Source organism: Neoarius graeffei, chromosome 28, assembly GCF_027579695.1.
Source record: "Neoarius graeffei isolate fNeoGra1 chromosome 28, fNeoGra1.pri, whole genome shotgun sequence".
In the NCBI taxonomy this organism is placed as follows: Eukaryota; Metazoa; Chordata; class Actinopteri; order Siluriformes; family Ariidae; genus Neoarius; species Neoarius graeffei.
In genome coordinates this window covers 17,452,118-17,471,230 of record NC_083596.1, presented here as the reverse complement: position 1 = coordinate 17,471,230, position 19,113 = coordinate 17,452,118, and the positions used below count along the sequence as shown (strand labels likewise).

Below are 19,113 nucleotides of genomic sequence, written 5' to 3'. Positions count from 1 at the left end.
AGAAACATGCAGTATACCTTGCGAACAGAAACTATTTGTGCCCAACGTGTGCACTATAATGCTCAGCTGTTAATCCAGAAAACAAGGTGAAAAGCATTAAAACTTCCAGGAAGACATGGTTCTTCCCTGTTTTAGTTTCCTTCTTTTTTCATCCTGATTCACAGATGGAGCCTAAGAAATGTTTGATTTTTTTCCACCTGTGGCAATGCAAATAATAATAATAATAATAATATTGTGTTAGAACTGAATTCTGTTTATTTTATTTAATAATAAGATGACCGGGCGGCACGGTGGTGTAGTGGTTAGCGCTGTCGCCTCACAGCAAGAAGGTCCGGGTTCGAGCCCCGTGGCCGGCGAGGGCCTTTCTGTGCAGAGTTTGCATGTTCTCCCCGTGTCTGTGTGGGTTTCCTCCGGGTGCTCCGGTTTCCCCCACAGTCCAAAGACATGCAGGTTAGGTTAACTGGTGACTCTAAATTGACCGTAGGTGTGAATGTGAGTGTGAATGGTTGTCTGTGTCTATGTGTCAGCCCTGTGATGACCTGGCGACTTGTCCAGGGTGTACCCCGCCTTTCGCCCGTAGTCAGCTGGGATAGGCTCCAGCTTGCCTGCGACCCTGTAGAAGGATAAAGCGGCTACAGATAATGAGATGAGAATAAGATGACCTGATGATGAGGGCGGCACGGTGGTGTAGTGGTTCGCACTGTCACCTCACTGCAAGAAGGTTCTGAGTTCAAGCCGAGGGGCCAACGAGGGCCTTTCTGTGTGGAGTTGACATGTTCTCCCTGTTTCTGCATGGGTTTCCTCCGGGTGCTCCGGTTTCCTTCACAGTCCAAAGACATGCAGGTTAGGCTAATTGGTGGCTCTAAATTGACTGTAGGTGTGAATGTGAATGGTTGTTTGTCTCTACAGTATGTGTCAGCCCTGCAATGACCTGGCGACTTGTCCAGGGTGTACCCCACCTCTCGCCCATAGTCAGCTGGGATAGGCTCCAGCTTGCCTGCGACCCTGTACAGGATAAGCGGCTACAGATAATTGATGGATGGACCCGATGATGAATAATTAAGCACAGTAGTGGATATCCAGTGTGGTCATGAAATTCCACAATAGGTTAGATTAGTGTGCATACCGTACTGGTTGTACAGGGAACAGAGAGTAAGGCACACTTTCAGACACAGTTATATATTATAACCTCGAATAAAGTGTCATTCATTTTAACTCCTCTCGCTCTCTCTCTCTCTCTCTCTCTCTCTCTCTGATAGTGAATATTTTTAATAATTAAACCTGAATGACTCATAAGGAAATTAATAGGCAATGTAGCTTCATTCCTGTCTGACTCTCTTCCCTTGGGCACCAACCACATTTCAGGCTACTAATTCCCATAATTCCATTAGAATATATTGCATACATGATATATTCTAATTTTTCTTTCTTTCTTTCTTTCTTTCTTTCTTTCTTTCTTTCTTTCTTTCTTACCATTTCAGATTTTTGGTATAATATTAAACCAGTGTAGTCTCATTACTGACTGCTATGGGTCCAGAGGCCCCAATACCAAAATGACAGCACTCATCATTACCAATAATTATAAAGTGTACAGAAACCTGGTTATCTCAAAATGTTAGTAAAATAAAAATAATCTTTGACATAAAGAAATCCAATGCTGCTCTTCCTAGGTAAGGCTTTCAATGTGCCAATCACAATTTATGGCAATCGTGGTACCTGTGAAGAAGTGACGATGCCTCATCTCAGACTGAAAAAGCTGCTGTAAATACTATGTGTAAATATTATGCACTGTAGTGTGTATTCAGCTTTACCTGCTTCATGAATCGTTGGTTAGGCTGCAAAATGTTGGCATAATAATTTCTTGATTATAATAGTGCAATGGGAAATGTTTTGGGCTTTGCAAGAACAAATAAAATGCTGTGATTTATTGAGTCAATAATACTCTAAGTATTGAGTATGTTCAGTACCATTATAGCCATCCTGTAATGTTGCTTACTGAGTCACATGTTGCTTATGCCCAGGTCAGACGGCAAGCTGCTACTAGTTTTCAATTACTTGTGTCTACCTGCGATAACAAAATCAAGTTTATTTCAAGTCAAGTTTATTTTTATAGCACTTTTAACAATAGACATTGTCGCAAAGCAGCTTTACAGAATTTGAATGACCTTAAACATGAGCTAATTTTATCCCTAATCTATCCCCAATGAGCAAGCCTTGTGGCGATGGTGGCAAGGGAAAACTCCCTCAGACGACATGAGGAAGAAACCTCGAGAGGAACCAGACTCAAAAGGGAACCCATCCTCATTTGGGTGATAACAGACAATGTGATTATAACATTTTTAACAGTTTTAACATGAAGTCAGTTTCGTTGATGTTATAAACTCTTCATTGATGGAAACTTGAGTGCAAAACTGTTCATGACAACTGCAGTCCTAAAGTTAGCAAGTCAACTGTAGTCCTCAGCCATAAAAGCATTACTGTAAGTGTCCAGAGCGTCTTCCAAGTGTGACTTTCAACTGTCCATATGGGGCCGTCTTCTACAGGAGCGATGTGATGAGACTGACCAGAAGTAGGGCATCAGGATGGATCAGGCAGGTCTGAGGAGCAGAAGAGGTCAGCATCTCGATCTCGGTAGACTCAAGACTGGTCTTGCATAGATGCACGATGACGCAGATAATGGCAGAGTGTTGCAGAGCGTCTTTAGTAGAGGCAGGTTGATGCAAGTGGATCATGATCTGTTCGCATTTCAGCTGTGATTCACTTCCAATTGGTACAAATCGCAGGTTGACGCATGTAGAGGCAGGCGGTCGTGCAATGCTTGAGTGACCAATCGCAGGTTGAAGCAGGTAGTGGAAGCTAGACGCAGGAGAAGACAAATCTTTAGAGATAGCTGCAATGCATCACAGGTAGATACAGACTGCACCTGAAAATAGTTTACAACAACCTGCGAGCAGTCTTATGGCCTTATATTTTTTAAAGGTTTTCTGTACGTTGCGTCAACCTGGGTCTGACTGGCTGATTCAGCTTAAAAACTCTGCGTCTTGCAATACGTCTGACCACAACGAAGGATTTGACGCAAAACACCTGCGTCCACCTGTGGTCAGTCGCCACCTGACCGATCACAGGTCACAGCATGAGTCTTTCCTGCCATCTGACCTGGGCATTACTAAATCTGATATCTTTAATAAACTCTCTAATTTGTCTCAATTTATCATTAGTATGGTGTTTACAGTGAGGATTGTTTTTACTGCTGACTATCAGATGCTCTGCTTTAAATAAACAAGAAATGAATTAGAGAATATGTCCAGTAAAGTATATAATGCTGATTATCCCAAATTGGTCATCTCATTATCAGATTTTGTATTAATTACTTTTATGAGAAGGAAAAAACATATTTAATATAATTTCACTGTTTCATACAAAAGACTGTCCAGTGATTTACCTTAAATAAGATGCATTTACTTTCCCAGGTGAAACATACATATTAAAAATATACCGTAAAAGATCTCCCCTTTTGAAGGCACAACCCCAGTGTTAGTACCCTAACAGGTACTTAAGTACATCTCATCTCATTATCTCTAGTCGCTTTATCCTGTTCTACAGGGTCGCAGGCAAGCTGGAGCCTATCCCAGCTGACTACGGGCGAAAGGCGGGGTACACCCTGGACAAGTCGCCAGGTCATCACAGGGCTGACACAGACAATCATTCACACTCACATTCACACCTACGGTCAATTTAGAGCCACCAGTTAACCTAACCTGCATGTCTTTGGACTGTGGGGGAAACCGGAGCACTCGGAGGAAACCCACATGGACACGGGGAGAACATGCAAACTCCGCACAGAAAGGCCCTCGCCAGCCACGGGGCTCGAACCCGGACCTTCTTGCTGTGAGGCGACAGCACTAACCACTACACCACCGTGCTGCCCTTGTAGTTAAGTACATTTTCTGCTAAATTTATTGTCTGTTTTTTCCTCGCATATTGCTTTGAAAGGGTAGAAAGCTGTATTAAAGTCACAAAAATAATCTATTTGTTGTCCTTTTTTTAAAAGTATGCTTTAAAGCTTTGGGGAAATCAGGTGGAAGGCATGATAAATTAATATGGGTAAAGTGAACCTCTTTAGTCCATTTCTAGCAGCTACACTTTCATTTATGCCCTTATTTGGAGCCCTCGCTAAATACTTTAATATTAGCACTGCTGCTGTAGTGTGACATTAAAAGGGTCACTAGCAATGGAGTCTCACTACACTGTGTTTCTGTGTCTAGGGTTCAATGCTGCAGCCTGTAGCATTTGTAAATGTCCAGTAAAGGTGGTTTGAAAGGTTAAATGTATTTGTGATCCTGTGGGACTCCTCACCCAGCAGCCTGCAGATCACATTTCTGGACAATCTTTAACATAGGCTTGCTGACATCTACTGGCAAACTGTCAGAAGTACATCAAGATATCAGACTCCTGTCCTGCAGGGTTTAGAATTAGACCTCATTCATTAGCTGATGAGGAAGGATTACACTGGCTGGGTTCGATGTGTAAGAAGAAGGAAAGCACAAATGTCTGGAAAACTGAGCCAGCCCTGGTTTAAACACTCACTCTCAAACACCAGAGACTCACCTGTGTATCAGTTATACAGGGCTAGAGAAATGAATTCTTTAGCAAGCCAAGCGGGCAAGTGTAAACTCCAACATCACATGTTTTATTGCTCATAAATCTAACTTGGTGAAAACGTGGTAGTGAGAATAATAAAGCATGATGAGTTAGACTGTTAGTTAGTTTGTTAGTTAAGTGTGTAAACACAACCTAAGGGACAGGAACAAGTACATGAACACCCAGGGAAAGGACGATTCTTCTCACATTATATATACACACACACACAGTGGTGCTTGAAAGTTTGTCAACCCTTTAGAATTTTCTGTATTTCTACATAAATATGACCTAAAACATCATCAGATTTTCACACAAGTCCTAAAAGTAGATAAAGAGAACCCAGTTAAACAAATGAGACAAAAATATTATACTTGGTCATTTATTTATTGAGGAAAATGATCCAATATTACATATCTGTGAGTAGCAAAAGTATGTGAACCTTTGCTTTCAGTATCTGGTGTGACCCCCTTGTGCAGCAATAACTGCAACTAAACGCTTCCGGTAACTGTTGATCAGTCCTGCACACCAGCTTGGAGGAGTTTTAGCCCATTCCTCCATACAGAACAGCTTCAACTCTGGGATGTTGGTGGGTTTCCTCACATGAAATGCTCACTTCAGGTCCTTCCACAACATTTCAATTGGATTAAGGTCAGGACTTTGACTTGGCCATTCCAAAACATGAACTTTATTCTTCTTTAACCATTCTTTGGGAGAACGACTTGTGTGCTTAGGGTCGTTGTCTTGCTGCATGACCCACCTTCTCTTGAGATTCAGTTCATGGACAGATGTCCTGACATTTTCCTTTAGAATTCACTGGTATAATTCAGAATTCATTGTTCCATCAATGATGGCAAGCCGTCCTGGCCCAGATGCAGCAAAACAGGCCCAAACCATGATACTACCACCACCATGTTTCACAGATGGGATAAGGTTTGTATGCTGGAATTCAGTGTTTTCCTTTCTCCAAACATAATGATTCTCGTTTAAACCAAAAAGTTCTATTTTGGTCTCATCCGTCCACAAAACATTTTTCCAATAGCCTTCTGGCTTGTCCATGTGATCTTTAGCGAACTGCAGACGAGCAGCAATGCTCTTTTTGGAGAGCAGTGGCTTTCTCCTTGCAACCCTGCCATGCACACCATTGTTGTTCAGTGTTCTCCTGATGGTGGACTCATGAACATTAGCCAATGTGAGAGAGGCCTTCAGTTGCTTAGAAGTTACCCTGGGGTCCTTTGTGACCTCGCCGACTATTACACACCTTGCTCTTGGAGTGATCTTTGTTGGTCGACCACTCCTGGGGAGGGTAACAATGGTCTTGAATTTCCTCCATTTGTACACAATCTGTCTGACTGTGGATTGGTGGAATCCAAACTCTTTAGAGATGGTTTTGTGACCTTTTCCAGGCTGATGAGCATCAACAACGCTTTTTCTGAGGTCCTCAGAAATCTCCTTTGTTCGTGCCATGATACACTTCCACAAACATGTGTTGTGAAGATCAGACTTTGATAGATCCCTGTTCTGTAAATAAAACAGGGTGCCCACTCACACCTGATTGTCATTCGATTGATTGAAAACACTTGACTCTAATTTGACCTTCAAATTAACTGCTAATCCTAGAGGTTCACATACTTTTGCCACTCACAGATATGTAACATTGGATCATTTTCCTCAATAAATAATTGACCAAGTATAATATTTTTGTCTCATTTGTTTAACTGGGTTCTCTTTATCTACTTTTAGGACTTGTGTGAAAATCTGATGACGGTTTAGGTCATATTTATGCAGAAATATAGAAAATTCTAAAGGGTTGACAAACTTTCAAGCACCACTGTATATATATATATATATATATATATATATATATATATATATATATATATATATATATATATATATCCCTGTGATGACCTGGCGACTTGTCCAGGGTGTACCCCGCCTTTCGCTCGTAGTCAGCTGGGATAGGCTCCAGCTTGCCTGCGACCCTGTAGAACAGGATAAAGCGGCTAGAGATAATGAGATGAGATGATATATATACACACACACACACACACACACACACTGCCTTGCAAAAGTATTCATCCCCCTTGGTGTTTGTCCTGTTTTGTTGCATTACAAGCTGGAATTAAAATGGATTTTTGGAGGGTTCGCACCATTTGATTTACACAACATGCCTACCACTTGAAAGGTGCACATTGTTTTTTTTTTATTGTGACGCAAACAATAATGAAGATGAAGAAAAGTATTGAAGAACTTATACGAGTATGTTCAGATGTTTATTAATCTGGTAGTATTTGAAAATAATTATATGTATTTGAATTCCTCTGCAAAATGATGAACAAAATGAAACAACTATGAAAACCTTTTTGTACAGAAACATACGAAAAGTCAGAAAGCACAAACCAACTGTTATGAACAAATAAGACATTAAAAACTCTCATAAAAGAAGAACCATCTATATGTTCAATCTCTTTGGTCTATTCTCAATCTGGTCGAATCTCAATCTATTTTGACATTTAAAGGAGGACTCAGTGTGTTAATGTCCAGCTCTAGTAGAACTGGTAACAGCTCAGACTTGCACTCACACACAGCAGGACGAGCGTGAAGCTGACCATTATTGCAGTTCCAGCTACACCAGAGTGGGAACGATACACTACCCGCCCTTTACGAGGCTGCACTGGTCTGAATGTGTCCACCATGGGCTTGCCGTCTTTAAACTTCAGGCTAGAGAAGGCTGCAAGCTGTACGAGAACACAGAAATACATACACATATTTTCCAAATACACTCAATTCCTTTAAACTACAGTAACATACCATCACTGCTGTCACATAACCAGTGAGCTGTACTTCTCAAAATGGGTTATATTGTCAAATATCAGTCTCACCTGATTCATGCTAAGGCATGCTCTTATTGGAAAATAATCAACCTCAAGGTGGTAATGGACCACATCAGTTCATTGATTATTCTCCTACAACAGTGTTTCATTTTCCTCCCAGAATATGTGTATATGTAACATCATGTCTAAAAAAATATTTAACAGTAAACCAATGACATATAGTATTCCTCTTGCACAATAAAGCCCTATTTGGTTAAAGCACGAGCTTGGTGCTCAGTGTGTTAAAGGGAATCATGACTGTACCTCCATGGGATACTGCTCTCCATCAAGTGTGTGTTCAGACCCAGAACTACCATTGTTGCCCCAGTGGAAATGCAGTTGGAAAGCATTGTAGGTGTGTGAGAGATTTCCCCCACTCACTGAGGCCCCAAGAGGTATATCCAGTGAAACTACAAGGAAACAAGCAAGGTGATTAAAACAGACACGCGTTTCCCTGAAGGAAACACTGCCTCTCGATGTGCTGAAAGGGATATGACAAGGAACATTCTGAAAATATATTCAGAAGCCTTGAAAATCTTAATTTCAGAGTCATGACTGTGCAGACATGACAGACGAAAAAAGAGAGCAACAACAACAAAAAAAGCTTTTTATTGCATAATTGCCCACATAACATTAATGGTTTAAGCGATCAAGGAAGAGATGCAAATTATTTTAGTAATAGTTGTTTGAATATTGATAAGTTAAGTGTTTTACAGAGAATAATGTGAACAAGACTAGACACACCTCGTTTTATCGATAGATTGGTTATCTGTATCTTACGCCTTGGTGCCCAGAGGCCTGCTGGTTTACAAAGCATTCTGCTGTTGTCATATACAACCCCAATTCCAAAAAAGTTGGGACACTGTGTAAAACATCAGTAAAAACAGAATGTGAAGATTTGCAAATCATGGAAACCTTATATTTCATTGAAAATAGTACAAATACAACATATCAGATGTTGAAACTGAGAAATTTTATTCATTCATCTCATCTCATTATCTGTAGCCACTTTATCCTGTTCTACAGGGTCGCAGGCAAGCTAGAGCCTATCCCAGCTGACTACGGGCGAAAGGCGGGGTACACCCTGGACAAGTCACCAGGTCATCACAGGGCTGACACATAGACACAGACAACCATTCACACTCACATTCACACCTACGGTCAATTTAGAGTCACCAGTTAACCTAACCTGCATGTCTTTGGACTGTGGGGGAAACCGGAGCACCCGGAGGAAACCCACGTGGTCACGGGGAGAACATGCAAACTCCGCACAGAAAGGCCCTCGCCAGCCACGGGGCTCGAACCCAGACCTTCTTGCTGTGAGGTGACAGCACTAACCACTACACCACCGTGCCACCCCGAGAAATTTTACTGTTCTTTGAAAAACATTTGCTCATTTTGAATTTTATGTCAGCAACATGTTTCAGAAAAGTTGGGACAGGGGCAACAGACTGAAAAAGTTGTGTAATGCTAAAAAAAACTAATTGGCAACAGGTCAGTAACATGACTGGGTATAAAAAGAGCATCCCAGAGAGGCAGAGTCTCTCAGAAGTAAAGATGGGGAAGGGCTCACCACTCTGTGAAAGACTGCGTGGGCAAACAGTACAACAATTTAAGAATAACATTCCTCAATGTAAAATTGTAAAGAATTTGGGGATCATCTGTGGTTGTAATATTAAAAGATTCAGAGAATCTGGAGAAATCTCTGTATGCAAGAGACAAGGCTGAAAACTGACACTGGATGCCTGTGATCTTCAGGCCCTCAGGCAACACTGCATTAAAAGCAGACATGTGTCTGTAGTGGGAATCACTGTATGGGCTCAGGAACACTTCAGAAAACTATTGTCTGTGAAAACAGTTTATTACTGCATCCGCAAATGGAAGTTAAAACCATATATAAACAATATCCAGAAACACTGCCACCTTCTGGGCCCGAGCTATTTTACAATGGACTGAAGCGAAGTGGAAAATTGTCCCGAGGTCTGACGAATCAAAAGTGGAAATTCTTTTTAGAAATCATGGACACCATGTCCTCCAGGCTAAAGAGGAGAGGGACCATCCAGCTTATCAGTACACAGTTCAAAAGCCAGTGTCTGTGATGGTATGAGGGTTCATTAGTGCACATGACATGGGTAGCTTGTACATCTGGGAAAGCATCATTAATACCGAATGATATATACACGTTTCAGAGCAATATGCTGCCATATAGACAAAATATTTTTCAGCAAAGGCTTTCTTTCTTTCAGCAAGACAATGCCAAACTGTTTTCTGCACATATTAAAACTGCATGGCTCTGTAGTAAAAGAGTCTGGGTGCTAAACTGGCCTGCCTGCAGTCCAGGCCTGTCTCCCATTTAAAACATTTGGTGCATTATGAAGCACAAAATACGACAAAGGAGACCCCGAGCTGTTGAGCAACTGAAATTGTATATCAAGCAAGAATGGGACAACATTTCTCTTTCAAAACTACAGCAATTGGTCTCCTCAGTTCCCAAATGTTTACATAGTGTTGTTAAAAGTAGAGATGATGCAACACAGTGCATCACATGCCCCTGTCCCAACTTTTTTGAAATGCGTTGCTGACATCAAATTCAAAATGAACATATATTTTCAAAAAACAATAACATTTCTCAGTTTCAACATTTGATCTGTTGTCTTTGTACTATTTTCAATTAAATATAGGGTTTCCATGATTTACAAATTATCCCATTCCGTTTTTATTTATAGTTGACACAGCGTCCCAACTTTTTTGGAATTGGGGTTGTATTAGGGTTTGCTCCAGAAGACACATCCACCTTACTGAATGCTATAAAGACACTTTTTTAGACTCCTAGGTAACTGTATGTACTTTAAAATAGTGCAATGCTATAAAATCCCAGCACTTTGCTCATACAGCTGATGAAGAACTGCTGATTTTCCAAAATAAGAGTCCTGTTTTTCTGGAAACTTTGCATACTATATCTAATATCTTTACTGAAGGCATTGCAGTGACTTCCTAAACTGGAGAAGCTGAAGAATCCAGAGAAAACCCATGTGGATATGGGAAGAAAATGTGACACAGCCCACCAGGTTTCCCTTTCAGGCCTTCTGACACACCTGTCAATCACAGGAGTGCCCACTTGTTTCCATATATATTCCACTTCCACTCTTATCACTCTAAAGTACATGAAGTGTATAGAAATGTCCAGGATTACCAGTTTCCCCAGTATTCTTCAGCATGGTGTTAAAAGTCTTGTCGTAGTCAGTGAATTTGAATGCGGTGAGACTGGAATCCTGCTTAGTTTTCTTGGTCACTATGTTGATGGGAGATTGTCTGTTACCACCGCACGTACCAGTCATCTCATTCCACGCTGCTAGCCCTGCACACAACAGAGAGATTTAACCAGATTAGATAAGATTTTAGCTGCTAAAAGTTATATGGAGCTACTGGACAAAACAATCATCTGCCATGATCACTTGTCTATTATTACCTTTGCATGACTGAGTACAGGACATCTGGGACTGGTAGCATGGGGGGAAAAATGCCAGCAGTGACAGGCAGATTATGATTTGCCAACACATTTCCCCCCAACCTGTTACACATTAATTGAAAATCCCATATTTGAATTGCTGTTGGTGTGTACTTTATCATCCTGAGAACATTTACAGGGCTGCTCATCTCCTGACCCGTTACTGGTCATGTTTTATTTTCTTTATTCAACCATGGACGTGCATGTACCATCGTTTTGGAAATGAAAAATTTGTATACTTACATGTCAGTGTATGTATATAAAGTGCAGAGGCCGTACAATGGTATATTTATATGAGCAAAGGCGCTTTCAGGTTAATACAAAAAACAAACAAACACACACACAAAAAAACGACCCAATAGTAGAACATGGCACTCGGCAAGTCAGAGAAATTTGGTCAAAACTTATTTGTTTTGGCACAAATGCATTTTGTGCTGAATTTCTAACATCGCTACTCCTTCTTTAACTCTTTCTCTGCTCTGTTTAAACATACAGATGTTCAAGCAAATGGTCTGTCGTTCCATGCTTACTTGTTGAGCTCTGATAAACGATATTAGTCATTTTTTGTTTACTAAATTTACTTCGTGGCTATAGCAGCAATGAAACAGTTTATAATGGCACTTGAAAGATATACTGCAATATCATTTTTGTACATAAAAGGTGCTCATTTGGAACATATGACCTTGTGTGCTGTGAACCATTTCATCTCTGATGGGCGATATAGCCCACATGTCATATTGGCTGTTTATACATCAATCTTGCTTTGAACTTTTGAACAGCACAAAAATGAGCATGTTACATAAACTGTACTTTCTAGTTTAATCAGGCAGTACGATCTGAATACACTGTAAAAATCTGAATCTAATTTTGTCCTAAAGATAATTAGTGCTTTTTGTGTCGGATGTTCAGGGTGGTATTGGCTCTTTACAAAGGAGAATGAGTCTTTAAGATTGTTTTCAAGAGAAAAAAAATCACTCTGTTTGGAGACATTGGCCTCCATTTTTCTGAGAAATACAAACAGTTCTGTTGCCAGACTCTTCACACACCTTGTTAAAAGCAGCATGAGATTTGCAGCGTGAAAGCGCACCTGAACAATCTGCAGGAATTGTGTGATGCAATCATGTCAACATGGACCAGAATCTCAAAGGATGCCATGAAGAATTGAGACTGTTTTGAGAGCAAAGTGAGGCGCTACCCAGTATTAGTATAGTGTTCCTAATAAAGTGTTCAGTGAGTGTAAAATCAATAACACAATTAATAGTTTTGGAAAAAAAAATTTGAACACAATTTTAAGTCATAAAAGTTTTCATAAGTAGTGTAATCTCTTCTATAAAATACATAAATGCTGATGGTGTGCAGGGCCAGTCGGTCTGATTTTGATCGTGTCTGACCATGACACGAACCTAACTGTAATTGCAATGATGCTTGGCAAAACCCAATAAAATTATACATTTTGTGGGGTTTTGTCAGGAAGGTCCTCTTTTCCTGCAAATCCTTTCACACAGTGAAATGTTAATCAATTTTTTTTTTTCAAGGCTGACATTGTTTGCGTTTATTTCCCAACATTTTGTATAGTATTCAATAATCTGGAGTTGTATTTTTGGCAGAAAATACTATTATTAAAAATATTTTGTTACAAATCCCATTTCCAGAAAAGTTGGGATATTTTCAAAAATGCAATAAAAACAAAAATCTGTGATTTGTTAATTCATGTGAACCTTTATTTAACTGACAAAAGTACAAAGAAAAGCTTTTCAATAGTTTTACTGACCAACTTGATTAAAACAAAGTTAGAATTTGATGCATGCAACACACTCAAAAAATGTTGGAACAGAGGCATTATTACCACTGTGTTACATCACCTTTCCTTTTAATAACACTTATTAATCATATGAGATCTGAACATACTAATTGTTGCAGTTTTGCAGTTGGAATTTTTGTTCATTCTTGCTTGATACAAGACTTCAGCTGCTCAACAGTCCGTGGTCGCTGTTGTCTGATTCTCCTCTTCATGATGCGCTATACATTCTCAATAGGAGACAGATCTGGACTGGCAGCAGGCCAGTCAAGCACTTGCACTCTGTGTCTATGAAGCCACACCGTTGTAGCCCGTGCAGAATGAGGCATTGTCCTGCTAAAATAAGCACAGACTTCCCAGGAAGAGACATCATCTTGATGGCAACATATGTCTCTCAAAAATCCCAATATATGCCTCTGTGTCAATGGTACCGTCACACACATGCAACTCACCCATGGTGTGGACACTGATGCTCCCCAAGCCATCACAGATGCTTGCTTTGGCACCTTTCTCTGATAACAAACTGGATGGTCATGTTCACCTTTGGCACTGAGAACTAGACGTCCGGTTTTCCTGAAAACAAGCTGAAATGTAGACTCATCTGACCACAGCACACGTTTCCACTGTCTTTAGGTCCAACTGAGATGAGTTCAGGCCCAGAGAAATTGGCAGCATTTCGGCATAGAGTTGATTAATGGTTTCCTCCTTGCATAATACAGTTTCTTGTTTCATTTCTGGATGCAGCAGCAGACCGTGTTAAGTGACAACGGTTTTCCTAAGTACTCCCAAGCCCATGTGGTTATATTTGTCACATTAGCAGGACGGTTTCTCAGGCAGTGCCGCCTGAGGCCTCGAAGGTCACGCGTATTCAAAAGTGGTTTCCGACCTTACCCTTTCTACACTGAGATGTCTCCAGATTCTTTGAATCTTTTCACAATATTGTGTACTGTAGCTTTTGAAAGACCTAAATTCTCTGCAGACCTGCCTTGAGAAATGTTATTTTTGAATTGACAAACAATTCTCTCATGAATTTTGGCACAAAGGAATGAGCCATGACCCGTCCTTCCTCGCAAAGACTGAGCCTTTGGTGCATGCTCCTTTTATGCCCAATCATGATACCCTAACCTGTTATCAGTTAACCTGCTTTTTGTGGACTCTTCCAAAATGGTGTTACTTGAGTATCCTATAAAATTTTCAGTTTTATTTTGCCTCTGTCCCAACTTTTTTTGAGTGTGTTGCAGGCATCAAATTCTAACTTTGTTTATATTTATACAATAAAGTTGGTCAGTAAAACTATTGAAAATCTTTTCTTTGTACTTTTGTCAGTTAAATAAAGGTTCACGTGAATTAACAAACCACAGATTTTTGTTTTTATTGCATTTTGGAAAATATCCCAACTTTTCTGGGAATGGGGTTTGTAGATGTGAGTAATTTGTTCTTTTGTTTGAAGCGAAATTGGAGTCATTTTGTGTCATTTTTTCCAGTCCCTTTTGCCCATTCTTTGAGGGTTGCCAATAATTCTCAGGTTGAGTCTATCATAGCTGATGTTAGTGATTCATTAACTACTCATACTTCTGTTTATTATCCCTCGCCCAGACGAAGTTGGTGGGGGATATAGAAACAGAATTACATTTCTTTTCTAGATTCAGCAGAAAATCCAGAAAAACAGATGATATTATTAGGTTAACTTAAAGGACACTGGTTTTTTATTAATACACTCTTTCTAATACATTCCAATACACACACATACATACATACATCTCATCGTTCATTAACACACTGAACTCAGGGACTGCACATCTCACTTTACCGCACATCTCACTTTTCCTCGCTCATTTGCACTATTCCGCACTACCTCATCTTAACAGATGCTAGTTTGTTTATACTGTTTATTTCATGTTTACCTACTACACCTCAAGTGTCCTTGACTGTTTGGTTATTTGAACCAATTTGTGTGTGTGTGTGTGTATATATATATATATATATGAGTGTTTAGTTTACGTCTAGTTCATATCTAGAGTGTTTATACTGTTTATATTGTCTGTTTGAGTGTTTAGTCTGTGTGTAGTTCTTACCTAGTGTTTACACTGTTTATATTGTCTGAGTGTTTAGTCTGTCTTGTTCTTATCTAGTGTTTATACTGTGTATTTATACTGTTTATATTGTTTGAGTGTTATCTAGTTCCTATCTAGAGTGTTTATACTATTTATATTGTTTTTTTAAATTATTCTATTTTTATTTATTGTATTGCCTGTTTGCACCGTGGGTCAGAGAGGACTGATATTTCATCTGTGCTGTATGTCGAGCATATATAGCATATTTGACAATAAAGTTGACTTGACTTGATTATCATTTTCATAGTAACATCTTACAGAGGGACTTGAATGGCTCCTGTGAGATGATGTTTATCTCGTTTTTGGAAGGTGACGAAGTACTTTGTGGTTTCTTGTTAGCCTGATAAGTAGTTGAATTAACTTCAAGAGAGAGGATAAAAAGGAGGCTGTGTGATGGAAAAATTGTTAATAGCTGCTCCATTGGAAAACAAAAACGTACTTGTTTCACAGATGTTCCACAACGTTAAACACAACTACAAATAGATGAAAAGTTGTGTGTTGCTCTTTAACAAATACACAATTGTAATCATTGGCAAATTACTGTTGCATAAGAGATGTAAAAGACTTAGGACATGCTGCGATTGGAAAATAATAAATAACAGGATGGTTCATCATTAATCACTAGTCATTTCCTCACTAGTCTGTTTTTTTCTGAAGTTAAGACAAAACCCTCAGCTTATCATGTTTCTTATATCACTTTAAGAGGGCAATGTAAACGTTTTAACTGAAGTTTTTACATAACCTCGACATGCAATATTTAATTACTTGTGAGAATAAAGCAATATATTTGAATTGTACCAAACTGAATAACTTGTTGCTACGAGTTCACTGTCTTCCTCTCCATTTTGTCCTGAGGCTATACAAACCTTTGGATGCAATGTACCTGTTCATAACATTACAAGTAAACTCGAAGCACATTGTTTATACTCTCGTGGTTACCCGAGGACCAGCCGCCCACCCACTGTAACCCTAACTATGTAATAGGCGAGAGGTTGAGGGCTACAGAAATGGAGCTCAGCACCCACTGGTTAGTACTAGGACATAAGATTGCCTGGGAAGACCAGGTCCTGGCACAGGAAGGAGGAAGAGGGACATTGCTTATAACAACAATGTGACGTGGAGCTCCAGACAGGGTGAAAGGGTTGAAACATAAGCGTCTAAGGAGTAAAAAATTTCCAGGATGATAACTATACAACCCAGTCAAATTATTTCTTGATGCATCATGCTGTTTGCTTTACCAGTTTAAAGCAGGATATTTCCTCCTGTTCAATTCTTGATTTTACTGGACCAGAAGGTGTTGATTAAAAATGAGAGGAGCTGAGTGAATGAACATCACTTTCCCCTCCCTCTGTATCATGGCTGAAGTGCCCTTGAGCAAAGAACCAAACCCCCAACTGCTCCCCGGGCACTATAGCATAGCTGCCCACTGCTCTGGGTGTGTGTGTGCATGCATATGTTCACCGCTTCAGATGGGTTAAATGCAGAGGAGGAATTTCGCTGTGCTTGAGTGTACATGTGACCAAATAAAAGACTACTTCTTCTTAAAAACCTGACAATAGTTCCAGATGCAAAGCACTTGTCAAGTTTATTTGTATAGCGCTTTTAACAATAAACATTGTCGCAAAGCAGCTTTACAGAATTTGAATGACTTAAAACACGAGCTAATTTTATCCCTAATCTATCCCCAATGAGCAAGTCTGTGGTGACAGTGGCAAGGAAAAACTCCCACAGACGACATGAGGAAGAAACCTCGAGAGGAACCAGACTCAAAAGGGAACCCATCCTCATTTGGGCAACAACAGACAGCATGACTATAACATTAACAGTTTTAACATGAAGACAGTTTCGTTGATGTTGTAACTCTTCATTGATGGAAACTTGAGTGCAAAACTGTTCATGACAACTGCAGTCCTAAAGTTAGCAAGTCAACTGTAGTCCTCAGCCATAAAAGCATTACTGTAAGAGTCCAGAGCGTCTTCCAAGTGTGACTTTCAGCTGTCCATATGGGGCCGTCCTCTACAGGAACGATGCGATGAGACTCCAACCAGACACAGGGCACCAGGATGGATCAGGCAGGTCCGAGGAGCAGAAGAGGTCAGCATCTCGATCCCAGGACCGACATGTAACTCAGAGGGACAGAGTTACATGTACAGACTTGACTTGACATAACATAAAAAAAATAAGCACTAACAGAGACTAACTTGTACTGTAGATGTTCCACAACATTAAATATAACTAAAAATTGACAAAATGTGACACGAGACATGACATTACAGGAAAATAATCAACTTTGGCTTGGTAATTGTGACTTCTCTTTGTGTCAAGCAGCATCACACCACCCTGTTTTTACCGCCACCAACTTTGTTGGAGGAGGTTGTTTTCACCTCTGTTTGTTTCTCAATATAACTCAAAGTAGTGAACGGATTTGGATAAAATTTGGAGGAAAGATGAGCCATGGGCCAAGAAACAATAAACTAGATTTTGATGCAAATCTGGATATGTATGCAAACTTAGTAAACATGTGGATATTCTAATATGTGGCTTGGTGGAGGTACAGTGCCTTGAAAAAGTATTCATACCCCTTGAACTTTTTCACATTTTTCCACCTTACAACCACGAACTTAAAAGTTTTTATTGAGATTTTATGTGATAGACCAACACAGAGTAGCACAGAATTGTGAAGTGAAATGAAAATGATAAATGGTCTTCAAAATTTTAAACAAATAAAAATCTGAAAAATGTGGTGTGCATTAGTATTCAACCCCCCGCGTCAATACTTCGTAGAGCCACCTTTTGCTGCAAGTCTTTTGTGGTATGTCTCTACCAGACACTGAAATTTTTGCCCATTCTTCTTTGCAAAATAGCTCAAGCTCAGCCAGATTGGATGGAGAGCGTCTGTGAACAGCAATTTTCAAGTCTTGCCACAGATGCTCAATGGGATTTAGGTTTGGACTTTGACTGGGCCATTCTAACACATGAAAAGAAAAACATGCTTCATCATGTTTTGCTCCTTACATACAGTACATGCATTATTTTATAGTCCTGGCACCAAGTAAGACTTGAGAGGAACTTTGTTATGGAGGTTTACTGCACATTTTACTTAATGTTTGCATTCGTGTTACCTGAGAAGGTCTGTACTTAAAGATAGACTGCCTTTCAAATTTTTCAAGTGCAGGTCATAAAAATAATTTTTCCAACACCCAATTATTTTTGTTTAGTGGACCGAAAGCTACTGAATTTGAATCACAGACTTCCAATTTTATTCATTTTTTAAAAAAATAGAACAATTAATAAATTTAGGGCCAATTCTCTGCTATTTTTTCCTGCTTCACCATGACCCAATTCAAGATACTACGTCATGCATCACGTGGTGGGTTTTCCCTGTTTGTGCAAGGCATTGTGGGATACAAATTTTAAACAGGAGAGAAAAATGGAGGACATGAGTGTGCGAATGAAACGTGAAGGACCGACTACAGTAACATTAAGCAAAAATCAAAAGGCCGTATAGCTTTAAAACTTAAATGAATATTGAAATTCCAGAATATAACAGCACATGCAGATTTTTGGAAAGGAGTGTTTTTTTCTTCCTTTTTTTTTTTTAAAGCAAAAGCTTTCTTTACACCTCATTTACTGGTTTTAAATTTTTGCTCACGAGGAGTTACTGGAAATAACTATACCAGTGTGTGTAATACAGGAGTATTGGTGTACCTTTCCTTTTGCTGCACTGTGTTTGATCGTCCACACTGATCTCTAGGTTGTTGCATTTCTCATGTTCCACCAAGTCCAGCAGATTGTAAATGAAAATAACCCGCAGTGCAAGATGTACCAGGCTTACAGTGAACATCCTGCTGCATTTTTTCAGTAAAAAAAAAAAAGTTTAGTGTCATTGTATAAAAATCTTATCATTGATTTGGTGACGTTTTCTAGGAGACATTTCTTAGGCATTTGGAAAGATGTCTCCAGTGTTAGTGCTTTGTGACAGTCTGAGGTAAAGCTGTTCGTGTTCTGACATGCGAAAGCCTTCAGAATGGAGCTTTTTTTGTGTGTGTGGTTTATCAGTCACCAGCCAAACTGTAACTGTTGTCTTATTAACTTCAAGTGAGAGAAAAAAGAAAGAGGTTCGTGATGGAACAAGTGTTTAGAGCTGCTGTAACATAACCCGAGATAACAGGAACTTGT

General features: G+C 39.7%; 1 protein-coding gene across 1 annotated transcript; it reads right to left on the bottom strand.

The window, feature by feature from the left end:
• Window positions 1-7,187: 7,187 nt before the first annotated feature.
• LOC132875430 (carbonic anhydrase 4-like) lies at window positions 7,188-18,778 on the bottom strand. The gene is made up of 5 exons (XM_060912207.1): window positions 18,643-18,778; window positions 10,984-11,085; window positions 10,708-10,872; window positions 7,779-7,924; window positions 7,188-7,379 (listed from the first exon to the last, which is right to left on the bottom strand). The coding sequence occupies exons 1-5, from the start codon at window positions 18,776-18,778 to the stop codon at window positions 7,188-7,190; spliced, it is 741 nt and encodes a 246-aa protein (XP_060768190.1).
• Window positions 18,779-19,113: the final 335 nt, after the last annotated feature.